The 13,815-nt window shown below is 37.2% G+C and overlaps 1 protein-coding gene across 1 annotated transcript; it reads left to right on the forward strand.

Moving 5' to 3' along the window:
* Positions 1 to 10,107: 10,107 nt before the first annotated feature.
* LRRC4C (leucine rich repeat containing 4C) lies at positions 10,108 to 12,757 on the forward strand. Its single transcript, XM_058662464.1, has one exon. It carries the CDS (start codon positions 10,146 to 10,148, stop codon positions 12,066 to 12,068), a length of 1,923 nt encoding a protein of 640 aa, XP_058518447.1. The 5' UTR covers positions 10,108 to 10,145; the 3' UTR covers positions 12,069 to 12,757.
* Positions 12,758 to 13,815: the final 1,058 nt, after the last annotated feature.

Below are 13,815 nucleotides of genomic sequence, written 5' to 3' on the forward strand. Positions count from 1 at the left end.
ACTATTTTCATTAAATGATCTTTGAATACTCCTGTGGTTTTCAAAAAAACTATTATTATCATTACTATTGGAAAGGGGAGGAATTGAGACAGCAAGCATGAGTAAATCTATCCTGTGCCTTATTCTCCAAGTACCTTCAACAGCTCTAAGTCAAAGCCGAACCGGGATCTGGGATCTAAATCCAGGTTTCCCATATGTGTGACAGGGCCATAATTGCTTGCGCCAACACCACTGTCTCCCAAGATTTGCACAATCAGGAAGCACCAGTCAGGAAGTAGAGCTAATAAGGGAACTGGGCACATTAACTGGAGTTTATTAGGCAAAGCACCTGTTGCTTCTCTGCTGTTATGTGTAATCTGTTATTTCCTCATGTACAACACTGGCTCACTGAAAAGCTGTACCCCATTAGCGATGGTAATCCTCTTCTTAGAAGTTCAGGATTACCTATGCCTCCTTAGATTTCTGACAACGTGTCATCATCAATGGTGAGTAAGCTTATTTGCATTAGCACTTAGATGTGCTAACACACATTTAAAAAGGATGTATGTTTCAGAATTTGTGTTAAAATAGTCTCTAGAGTAACACATGTATTGACCGTACTGCAGGCTATAGTTCTTATTTCTTTAATACACGGTCTCCTTTATGTGCTGGCCCATCTCATCTGTTGATAGTTTCGTGTCGTTTCTAAACACTGAACATGCATTCTGCACCTTAAGCCAGATAAATTCTGAGAAAATTGAACATAAAGAGACAAGTTTTTGTCATTTAAATCTCAGTTTTCTAAAATTCCAACAATTTCTATAACCATTGCAAAGTCAGTGTGTTTAGCCAAACAACTGTCTGTGGACTTGACAATTTGAATCCCTGGGTTACAACTATTTAGTTTTTGTGGCATTTCCATTGAATTTATCTGAAGGCCAGGTTTGCACATATTTCCAAAAGTTTGTTTCCTTTTAAAAATCGATGATACTCTGTACTATGAAAAAGGGTTAGAGGAAGCTGAACAGATTTGCAAGACTGGACTTAAAATGAAGAAAATGATCTATGTTAGGAGATATATATATATATGATTTGACTTGAAAATGTGAAACTATTTGGTGATAGTGTTATTTAATTTGCCAGTTTTCCTTTTCCTATATGTAATAGCATCCTTTGAGCCCCCAAAATGTCCATGTAAATTATTATTTTTCAGTGGAACTCCTTTGAATGATATAGATTAGTTTTAATATTTTTCTTAAAAGAATAGTGTTTCCTTAGCTGAAAAAGGTCTCAGGTTTTTAATTACATGAGAGGAGCAAAAAGGAAAAAGAGTTCTCTTATAAATCCTTCAAAGTTTTGCTGAACTTCACCAGAAAAAATAAATTAACTCTTTATTCTATAAATAATTGCTGATTTTATATAATGAAATAGTCCAGGACAGGAACAGTTGCAGGGTTTGTAAATTCAGTAGCTTATCACTACCACCAAGAATCTAACTTATTTCGGTATTTCCTTCAGTTTTCATCATCTTTGTCCTCAGGCTGCCTCTCCTCTTAGCCACAAGATGTCTACACAGCCCTAGGCATGTTACATTTTTTCAACAGCATCTGGAGACAGAATAAATAAGTCTGCTTTGTCGTGTTTTTTCTTATGTGTGGGGGAAAACAAAATGAAACAACAACAACAACAGAAAAAAAAAACTTCTCAAACTTTTTCAACTGACAATTCTTACCTAATTAACAAAGTTGTGTCACATCATGGCTTTTCTAGTCTTTGGCAATGGAGATGGCAGTACCAACATTTGCTTAGACAAACACCCCGCGTGTTACAATTTCATGCAAGTTGTCTGTGACCGAATTTTGTGTGCCTTGAAGTAAGAATGGTTTTCAATTTTTAATGGTGGGAGGGAAAATTCTTTGAAACTTTGGCGACTAGATTAAATTCCCGTTCAGTGCCTGCAATGTAAGGCAGTAAAGCTTATGGCAGATCTGAATAACTTCAGCCGGAGTCTTTAACAGTATCTGCAACGTTTGGTTGTGAAATCTTAAATATTTACTATTTACTATCTAGTCTGTGACAGAAAAACAGTGTGCCTACTGCTAGGCAAACTCTGCTTACCCATGAGTCCCAGTCAGTCTTTATAAAAGTAGATGATGTAATGTAATTCTTTCATCCCCCTTGTCCGTTTCTTTCTTTCTTTCTTTCTTTCTTTCTTTCTTTCTTTCTTTCTTTCTTTCTTTCTTTCTTTCTTTCTTTCTTTCTTTCTTTCTTTCTTTCTTCTTTGTTCTTCTCATTTTTTTTGTCTTTTTTATTTTTTAGTAGAAAAACACATTTCCAATATAATTTTTGAAAAGAGAATAAGGGGCAGAAGGGCATAGACTTAATGTGAGGTTCCAGAACCTTTTAAATGAATAATTCATATTTGTTATTGTCAAAGGTAACTTTCAATGTGTTGCCAGTTGAACCTGTTAGTAACAAAGGGCCAAGTTTCTTGCTTAATTTGGTAGGGGTAATCTACCATACAAATACTGGGTCACTTGTATTAATGAATGGCACAGTGAAGATCAAGTCAGCATTTATAGAAAATTAAAAGTTTTGTTTCACGGGCCCGGCAGCGTGGCCTAGCAGCTAAAGTCTTCACTTTGAATGCTCCAGGATCCCATATGAGGGCCAGTTCTAGTCCCGGTAGCTCCACTTCCCATCCAGCTCCCTGCTTGTGGGCAGGGAAGGCAGTCGAGGACGGCCCAAAGCCTTGGGACTCTGCACCCGTGTGGGAGACCTGGAAGAGATTCCTGGCTCCTGGCTTCGGATCGGCACAGCACCACCCATTGCGCTCACTTGGGGCGTGAATCATTGGACGGAAGATCTTCCTCTCTGTCTCTCCTCCTCTCTGTATATCTGACTTTCCAATAAAAATAAATAAATCTTTTTTAAAAAAAATTTTGTTTCAGGAAAATTCTTCGAGGTGGAAACTTGATTAGGACTCTGTAAGTCCTATAGCAATGCAGGATTGTTGCAAACAGTAAGGTAACACAGGAGTCAAAATTTTAAATGAAAGGATGTTTTTGGTTTTTAAAAATTATTTTTATTATTTTCTATGATACAGAGTTGTAGGTCTAGGGATTTCCTTGTCTCTCCCTTCCCACCTTATTATTACAGCAGTGTAGTCCTGTAGCAATAGTTGCAGATTTAAGATTCTGCTACTCATGCACACCATGATATTGTAGGTATGAAGGCAGAAGTATATTTCACTAGGTAATTTCAGCATAGAAATGCATATTGCAAGGGATTGCATTATACAGTTCTTCTATGAGAATATCTATCTTTCTATTTCTATATAAAGGAATAGATATATGTGTGTGAACAAGTATGTATAATTTTCTATTTGTATATTTATGTATCTGTTATTTGCATGAATGTTGCCTTACATCAGATAGAATATATGACATTTGTATTTTAAGAATTGATTTATTTCATTGAGCATAATATTCTCTAGTTGGGACCGTTTTGTAGCAAACGGTAAAATTTCATTCTTTTTAATGAACAAAAACTTCTATTAAAATTTTCTGTGAGAACGATGATAAATCATTGAGAAAGTTCTTACAAGGATCAATGAAGCTGTTTTCTTTGACAGGAAAACCCCAAAAGAGTACAGAAATGCTATTAGGAACAATGGAGGAGCAAGTCATGATGATGTAGATGAGAGGTGCTTTGGGGTCTCCCTGCTAAGGATAAATGCATTTTCTGGTTAGACAAACTTATTGAAAATACATGTGCATATGTGAGGAGGAAGGGGAAGAAGAATATTGATTTATTGAATTCATATTTCTCCAAGCTTTTGTTCGAAGTAATCCACTGTCTAGACATAGCCTGTCCTGATTTAGCAATGATGCTATGCAAATAAAGCATCCCCCATTAGCTTGGCTTTTGGATCTTTCTACATCTCTCATTGGGCTAACAGTGCTCTGGAAAATGGATAGGCAGAAGGAAAGATCTTTTACAAAGCCGGGATATCCTTCTGGGACAAGAGTATACATATCACAGTTTAATTCAATACACAATTCCATTTGTTCATCAAGGCTGTTATATGACATTGCAATGGATAGAGCATACCTTTAAATAGGTTTCCTTTGATGTGACAAAAACATCTTATGAAACAGATGTTGAAGCACAGTTTTTGACAGAGTAGTACAAGTTAGATTTTAAAGTAGAAAACCTTCTGTGAATAGTAGTGTAGTTGGTTCAGTGCATGTACCAAGTATTAGTTGCAGGAGGTTGTAAATTAACTTTGAACAGGCTATAATTCATAAGTCGTTACTAATCACTGATTTACAAGAAATCAGATTAATTGCAATGGCACAAAGACCTTGAGGTAAGCAAGAAACAGAAAACAAAACAAGGCCTGAGAATTGAGAAAGGAGACAATATACAAAATGCACAATATTCACCTGAATGCATCTTTTACTGATAGTGTATTACTTTGTCATGTTGGTTAATCCTGACCAAAACAGTGAATTTATGTATAAAAGCAGAAACTGAGTTTTTACTGAGTATCAAATTTCTTCTAAAGAGCCAGTAATTTTTTGTACGCATGGATACTTAAAACACTTCGTGAAAAATAGTATTAAAAAAGGCTTATTTTGCTGCCCCAAATTTTGAAATCCATGTGTAAGAAATGTCTTGAAAGAGATCTTATGAAAAGTCATGTATTTTCTATAAACATTTGAAGTTATCTTGCATTACGGGAAATTAGCAACAACAACTTTTCGGTTGAGCCTGTATTCTCATTCAACGGATGGAGAAAGTGACGAAGTGATGTGCAGAGAAGTGATGAAGCTTGCCCAAATTTTGCTTTGTGGGAGCTCAAACAGGGATGTGAGCCCAGGAAACCTCCTTATTGACCACTGTACATTGTTCTGAAGATAGAAAAGGTAGCAAATGACAGAATATAGAACAATATTTTCACTACTGTGATATTTTACAGTCACCTAGTTGTTTTGTTTTGTTTTGGTTTGGTTGGTTTCCCCAGAAGTCTGAAGAGGGTCAGGTTACATGAGATAGGAGGAGTAGGAAGTGTGTTATCAAAACAGTAACCCTTAAATCATTCATCCGTTTATACATCCCCCAACTTTAAATCAAAAACTTTAAGGAAGAATGCATTGTAAGCAAAGAAATTATATTTGAAAGTACATTAAATCGCATAATTGGGAAATTTTTCAATGGCGATGGTCACCAGAAAGCAAGTTAACTTTGCAATGAAAATACAGCCAACAGCATTTGTCGTTCTTTTTGAGAGAAGTCAGGGTAACACGTGTGATGGATTACATGGTTTCAACAGCAGGGACATAAACACTGCTCATTGACACCTGATAACTAGATGTGACATGACTACGGCAGGGTGATAGAGACCTGGTTATAATTACCCTGTGAGAACCTAAAAAGATTGGGCTTGAGTTTGACCTTTAGACTCAATGGTTTGTATCTCAGTATCATATTTGTAAGCATGTGATCTACTCCCTATAGGAATTATCTACTCCATGGAGGGGCAGATTCTCCAGGATCAGTAAGGTTCCAGAAGACAGACAGACACACACACACACACACACACACACACACGAGAAGATAAGACAGTAAGGTTTAAGGCATGTGAACATATAATTACATCTCTACAAAGAGTTGTAATAGATAGTAACTTTTTCTTTTTATAGTATCAAGAATCATTTTAAAACGAGACCATCACATATGACCTACATCCACGGAGAATTTACAAGCTGCTGGTGTAAAGAGATACAGGCGAAAATGGTGTCAGTATTGGTATGAAGTCAACCTGGAGTCACAGTAGCCGTTAGGGAAAGCAGGTTTTTTGGCAGGGGAAGGACTCGATAGAAGCATCAACCGAGAAACTATTGATCTAGTTAAGAAAAATAAATATCGGACACCAGAAACCAGCTTCATCATCATCTTAAGACCAAGGTCTCCCAGTGATGATGTGAATGTGAGGGTATGTTTAAGGGTTGATAATGCCAGATTCTGTCTCCTGTTATTGGAAACAATCTTCTTCTCTACCAAGTATGCTATGTGAATGCGGTTTCTCACAAACACCAATTTATATTGAGTGCTTCACTCATGCTAAAAGAAATATTAGTAAAGTGGAGCCAGTCCTGATACTGTCAATACCTTGAGTGGTGGGCATGGAAGTAAGGGCTATGGAATTGAGCTTCTCTGACACTGACTTCTGTCTAAGCCAGAGATTTCACAACTGGAAGATCTTCCCGCTTGCTCTTTGCTCCTGGATTCTTCTGTATCTCCTTCTTTCCCATGTTAGTTCAATATTATCAACCCAAGTGTGTCAACAACATTATATTCAGGAGCAATCCTGACAACCTCTTAATAGGAGGTCATGTGCATAGAACGGATGGATGGGAGGACACCATAGTGGAGTGGGTGGACAGGAGGAGGCTTGTATCCCAACTCTGAAGCCTCCCACATCCTCACCAAGGACATTCAGTACAGGCACCAAGGACTATATCCCAACTGCCAAGGAGACCATGGGGAATTGGAGTGCCTTCGGAGGCCGAGAACTCTGAGGTCACCCACCCCCATCTGGTTCAACCACATGGGATGGAAGAAGTCCAAATCCTGCCTTGTAGGTTTCAAGGTCATCGGAACAACAGCCAGGAGCCCTGAGTGGTCTGCAGAAACAGAAGAACAGTAAACTTCCTTCGGGACTAGGGAGGGGAGCTTTCTTTGGTCCTTGCTTGGTTCCAACTTTGGGTCTCCACCCTCTCTGGCAATGACAATCAGGATTGCTCCAGAAACCCCTCAAAACAAACACACAAACAAACAAAAAAATCTAGAATAGATAGACAGAGAACAACAAGGAAAGCTTAAAATCGGACAGGAAACGGTCAACGTGGATGCACTTATACCTTACTAGGTGGGACACAAAGATTGGTTACTGCTCACTAGGGTATTGAAGATTTCTCTGCACACCCCTCCTAAAACTGTTCTGCACCTAAACTGTTGACATATGTCATGTTAGAGTTATAAGCCAGTCTACACTACCCAAAAAACAGCCAGATTCAGCAAAATTATGCTTCAACACTATAAAATGCTAAATACTATAATGAAAATAGACACGAGACAGCTGAATAGTAATCTATAACCATTTTAAGGTGTATAGAAAGAACCCAGTTGTATATAAACTAAAAATGAAATGTCGATGAAGAAGTCACAGGATGTGGTTACGAACTTGCATTTTTTTAAAAATATTGGTTACTCAATACCATGACAATTAATTCCATAATGTTGTAAATTGTTGTTGATGTTATCTTGGGGCTTTTAATTGGTCGGGATGATATTCTGCCAGCTCTACCTTCAGACCAGAGATGGTCTCCCCAAGAAGCTGTTGAACTTATCTGGACAATAAGATGTTGGACTCTATGCTTGTTATATGCTTGCAATAAAAGAATCTCAACTGAACTTGAACTGTGGTAATGCAACAAGGTGGAGGAATCCACCATGGAGGGAGGGTTTGGGGAGGGGTTGGGGGGATCCCAGAGCCTGTGAAACTGTATCACATAATGCAGTGTAATTAATAAATAAAAAATAAAAAAACAAAACATTATATTGTAAAATCAAATACATTTCCTGTGGGATACATTGTTCTTTTTTAGATCAATATAACCAATTCTCAGCACCTTAGACCCAATCTTGTAACTTCCTTTTCCACTTTCCCAGTTCATCTGTTCTTTTGCCAGCAAAAACATTTCATTGTTCCCTGAATATGCCAGGATTTTTTATGGGTCATAATCTATGCTTAGACTGATCCTTCTGCTTAAAATACTCTTCTTTCCTTAATTTTCCAGTTTCTCAGGCGAAATTAAATTGCTTGCTATTAGCGCTTTTGTGCAAATATGATCTTGTCTCATAGGATGAACATTTATTGTTGGGCTTCATTCTTTTGTCTACATGTGTCACCTTGTCAATTAGATTCCCTCAGAAGTAAAGCTTATAGTTCTGTCTTTATACGTTGTGTGTTTGTCAAGATATATGACTAACAAAAATAAAAATTATAATAATACCTAAGGTTTATTGAGTGCCGACAATGGAAGATGCAATATTTTAGTTCTTTTACTAAATTAGCTAACTTTATTTGCCAAAACCACAAGGGTTTAATTATATTATTAATCTACCTTTTTTTAAGTGGAGATAGGAGACTGAGCCATAGAATGGGTAAGTAACTTACCCAAATGACATAAAATATGTACTGTATTAGTATCTGTTATAACTGGAATGTGGCCTTTCTCCCCGCCCCCTGCTTTTTTTTCCTAAGAGATTCATACAAGATAGACTGGTTACTGAGAGTGGAAGTAGTTCCTACCGAGGTACCCAGTGCAGGGTAAGGTAGCTCAGTTGGGGCAGATAGTGGTTGACACAGGCTGCTTTGGAAGTCCTTGTGCTGGAAGAGATGCAGAAAATGTCACTTCACATCTTTTGCTACAAATCTACTAAAAACTAGTAAGGCAATAGAAACAATGTACAATCCTGTCATATTTTTTCATAAATAAGCATTATATTACACAGGAAATGACTTCAGTTATGTCTCAGAAAGCTAGACTATAATGAGTTTTTTCATACATGAACTCTTGAAATTGACATGTACATATATGTGTGCATTTACTATTTCTAAGTACTTTATGTTACTAGTGTTTAAAGGTGAGGGCACGTCCAGATGAAAGCTAATTTAAATTAAAAAAAATAGTTCATAAAAAAAAGTTTGGTCGTTCACTATTAGCAACTCATGTATTAAGATTCTTTTCCCGTGGCATTCAATGCACTGTTTTTCTAAATCCTGTGAATATTTAAAAGCACAAAAGCGTAGCTATTTGCTATGCTCTAACACTTTAGGTGGACCCCTCAAATATTTTTAAATTCAAGCAGTAAAGAACAGTAATTTTGCTTTAACATAATCCTATTTTATTTTGCATTGTGTTAAGGAATGGCTTTAGGATTTAACATCAGAACTAATTTTTTATGGTACATTACTCTACAAAACAATATTTTTGTCACATAAAGGAAACTATACATCTCATTCATTGTGCAAATGGATTTTATGTAATTATTTCTGAAACCGTGCAAATTCATAGCTCAATTAAAAGGTGATAGATTGCAAAAAAAAATAAAATAAAAACTAGTACATACACACGAAACATTTTGCTTGTAAGCACCTGATGTAAATGTCCCTTTCAATATTGTTTTTGCTACATCTCATGGGAATTTGTGTTTTTGTTTTTTCTTGTCATTTCCTCAAAAGTTTTCAAAATACATATTTTGTGTTTGCTTTTGTACTTACAGCAACATTTCTATGGATTGCTTTAGAGTGTGTTCATTTGGATCAATCTTATGAGCATCTTTGCTTTGGTTTTACACTTAGTAGTCATGCAACTTCTCATATGGCACTCCATGATTTCATTTCTTCTTTTTTTATTTTTATAAATGAAAATAATGGCATTGTATGGACCAGAGGAATACTGTGGAGATTAGAAAATGTCATGCCAACTTTACGGGTGTGCAACCTAAGCAATTGTAAAAAGTATCATGTTTAGAAGGGCCCACTTCACTAATTCGAATTTCTTGATTTTAGTTTTTCACTGTGCTGTGTAAATTTCCTACTCATTTCAAGATAGGATTGTTTGGGAAGCCAATGATCTGTGGTGTTTGGAACATAGAAAAACTTCCATTAAAATATTAGCCATTGCTAATTGTTCAATGAAGTGTTTACTTTTTTGTGTAGACCAGAAGTTCTATCTTATGAACATTTCATATCAGGTAAGGGAATGGAGGCTCATGGCAATGATCACATACTCATGTTTATAGATTCATCTGGTAAACACAGCTGGGTCTATCAATCCATTGGCCTATTTCTCTGTGATTATACATCTGACAGATATACTTTCCTATCATCCAGTTCACATAATGCAGTGATGGATATTAAATTTGTATTTTTGTGTAATCTTTGTTTTGCTAAGCCTGATAACGATGAGTTTAGCTGACCTACGGTATCACTGACCCGAGACAAATATTGGGAAGAGATTTAACGCCCCCCTTTTTTTTCCTGTCTTGCAGAGTGAACTCCAGAAGGACCAACACCAGATAAATTATGAATGTTGAACAAGATGACCTTACATCCACAGCAGATAATGATAGGTCCTAGGTTTAACAGGGCCCTACTTGACCCTCTGCTTGTGGTGCTGCTGGCTCTTCAACTTCTGGTGGTGGCCGGTCTTGTACGGGCTCAAACCTGCCCCTCGGTGTGCTCCTGCAGCAACCAGTTCAGCAAGGTGATTTGTGTTCGGAAAAACCTGCGTGAGGTTCCGGATGGCATTTCCACAAACACACGACTGCTGAACCTACATGAGAACCAAATCCAGATCATCAAAGTGAACAGCTTCAAACACTTGAGGCACCTAGAAATTCTGCAGTTGAGCAGAAACCATATTAGAACCATTGAAATTGGGGCCTTTAATGGTCTGGCGAATCTTAACACTTTGGAACTCTTTGACAATCGTCTTACTACCATCCCAAATGGAGCTTTTGTATATTTGTCTAAACTGAAGGAGCTTTGGCTGAGAAACAACCCCATTGAAAGTATCCCTTCTTATGCTTTTAACAGAATACCTTCTTTGCGCCGACTAGACTTGGGGGAATTAAAAAGGCTTTCATACATCTCAGAAGGTGCCTTTGAAGGTCTGTCCAATTTGAGGTATTTGAACCTTGCCATGTGCAACCTTCGGGAAATCCCTAACCTCACACCACTCATAAAACTAGATGAGCTGGATCTTTCTGGGAATCATTTGTCTGCCATCAGGCCTGGCTCTTTCCAGGGATTAATGCACCTTCAAAAACTGTGGATGATACAGTCCCAGATTCAAGTGATTGAACGGAATGCCTTTGATAACCTTCAGTCACTAGTTGAGATCAACCTGGCACACAACAATCTAACATTACTGCCTCATGACCTCTTCACACCCTTGCATCACCTAGAGCGGATACACTTACATCACAACCCTTGGAACTGTAATTGTGACATACTGTGGCTTAGCTGGTGGATAAAAGACATGGCTCCCTCCAACACAGCTTGTTGTGCCCGGTGCAACACACCTCCCAATCTGAAAGGGAGGTATATTGGGGAACTCGACCAGAATTACTTCACGTGCTATGCTCCTGTGATTGTGGAGCCCCCTGCAGACCTCAATGTCACTGAAGGCATGGCAGCTGAGCTGAAGTGTCGGGCTTCCACATCTCTGACATCTGTATCTTGGATTACTCCAAATGGAACAGTCATGACACATGGGGCATACAAAGTGCGGATAGCTGTGCTCAGTGACGGTACGTTAAATTTTACGAATGTAACAGTGCAAGATACGGGCATGTACACATGTATGGTGAGTAATTCTGTTGGAAATACTACTGCTTCAGCCACTCTGAATGTTACTGCAGCAACCACTACTCCCTTCTCTTACTTTTCCACTGTCACAGTAGAGACTATGGAGCCTTCTCAGGATGAGGCACGGACCACAGATAACAACGTAGGCCCCACTCCAGTGATTGATTGGGAAACCACCAATGTTACCACTTCTCTCATGCCACAGAGCACAAGGTCAACAGAAAAGACATTCACAATCCCAGTGACTGACATAAACAGTGGAATTCCAGGAATAGATGAAGTCATGAAGACTACCAAAATCATCATTGGGTGTTTCGTGGCCATCACACTCATGGCTGCAGTGATGTTGGTCATTTTCTACAAGATGAGGAAGCAGCACCATCGGCAAAACCATCGTGCCCCCACGAGGACTGTTGAGATCATCAATGTGGATGATGAGATTACAGGGGACACGCCCATGGAAAGCCACCTGCCCATGCCTGCTATTGAGCATGAGCACTTAAATCACTATAACTCTTACAAATCTCCCTTCAATCACACAACCACAGTTAACACAATAAATTCAATACACAGTTCAGTGCATGAACCGTTATTGATTCGAATGAACTCTAAAGACAATGTACAAGAGACTCAAATTTAAAACATTTATTACAGAGTCACAGAAAACAAACAATTATAAAAAGACAGTTTATTAAAAAAATGACACAAATGACTGGGCTAAATCTACTGTTTCAAAAAAGTGTCTTTACAAAAAAAAACAAAAAGAAAAGAAATTTATTTATTAAAAATTCTATTGTGATCTAACGCAGACAAAATGATGTGTATTCCTCCGAACCTGTTTGTGCTGCACTCCGTTTCAATTCTCCCACATCTCCTCCCTCCTTTCCCTGATTGCCATATTTTTTCATAGATCTCAATTCCCTAAAGAACTGGTCTAGGAAATTTTGTAAGAATTCTGTTACAATTTGAGATTTTTATGGTGATTTCAAGTGGTGAGATCCAATTCATTTGCTCTCTCTTTCCCTTTATGTTCTTTTCTGTTTTTCCCTCACGACCTTATAAAACAGTCCAGTGGGGAATGCAATATTAGAAATAGCTTTTTAAGAGAGAATAAGGAGAAAATGCAAGATCTTATATTTTTCATGTAATGACCTGTTCTGTATTTATGAGGAAGACCATTCTATGGAAATGAAAAAAAGTGAGCAAACAACACATTAATTTACATATGAGCATCTATAAAATCTATGACTTTTGAAAAACTCTAGAACCCGAATTTGTAGTTCAAAAGCTAAAGATACGATTATAAATAAAATATTGTTCATTTTTCTGTACCTCGACAAAACTCATTTGTAGTATGGCTTACCTGTGAGAAAATTGAAGGTTATTAAATTTCTTAATTTTTAAGAAAGAAAATACTACAGTATTCTTTTATCATAATATCACTATTGAAAGGCTCACATTTGACTAACTGACTTGAATTTTGGATTTGTACTCAAGGATGCTGTGGTATTTTTTCCTTGTAATCACTTATAGAATGCTCAGATTCTAAAATAATGATTTTGTTAAGTAAATTCCATTCCAGTTGGAAGGAAGCTTCATTACATTTTATAGCGTTTGATAGAAAAGATGTAATCAAAAATAGGTGAAAGTATTTTAAACTATGTGGACTTGAAAAAGAACGATTGGTTTTTAGTGTTAACAAATTTCTCTCAAGCCAGCAATAACTATTAGAGACTTGCTGTGTGTTAAATTCTAATTCTAGTTAGCTGGGTAAGCAATTGACAAGACTTCATTAATTTTCTTTAATCATTTCCAATCTATTTCAAGAAATGACTAAAGAAATAATCTCAATGTGTTATTGGAGGAGGCTCTAATTTTGATGGAAGACTACGAATTCAGACTATGAGGTTTCAAAGTATTAGGTTATTGTTGTTGAACAACCAGCTAGGTTTATGGTTTCTTCCATAATTTTTTCCCAGCAGAGTTGATCATCTGCCTCCAAATGCAGACTGCAAAAGTTTAAGAAAGTGGGGTACAGATTCACTGTGAAGGTTCGATGTACAAAAAGAGATGACTATGTTCAGGTAGTGATATTCATAGAGGATTTATTTTGAGAAATAAGGGGAATTTTAAGTAAGACAACATACACTAACTTCCAATTTAAAAGGAATTAGTTGTCTTTTGTACCTCTGTATTATGTGTGTGCCTTCTAACTTTACCTATGAAAATCAAATTGGTTACATACAGAACTGTCTGTTGGCCTCGAAACTTAAAATTTCAATGAGAAAACAAGGAATGGCTAGGCTAAAAAAAAAATCAATTCCTATTGCAAGAGCAACTTACATACTCACATTTAATTCTGCAGATGGGGCCTCACAACAGGGTTT

The sequence above is a fragment of the Ochotona princeps genome, chromosome 4, assembly GCF_030435755.1.
Source record: "Ochotona princeps isolate mOchPri1 chromosome 4, mOchPri1.hap1, whole genome shotgun sequence".
NCBI lineage: Eukaryota > Metazoa > Chordata > Mammalia > Lagomorpha > Ochotonidae > Ochotona > Ochotona princeps.

Coding starts and splice junctions, on each gene's coding strand:
- LRRC4C (XM_058662464.1), top strand. CDS start 10,146: ATGTTGAACAAGATGACCTTACATCCACAGCAGATAATGATAGGTCCT.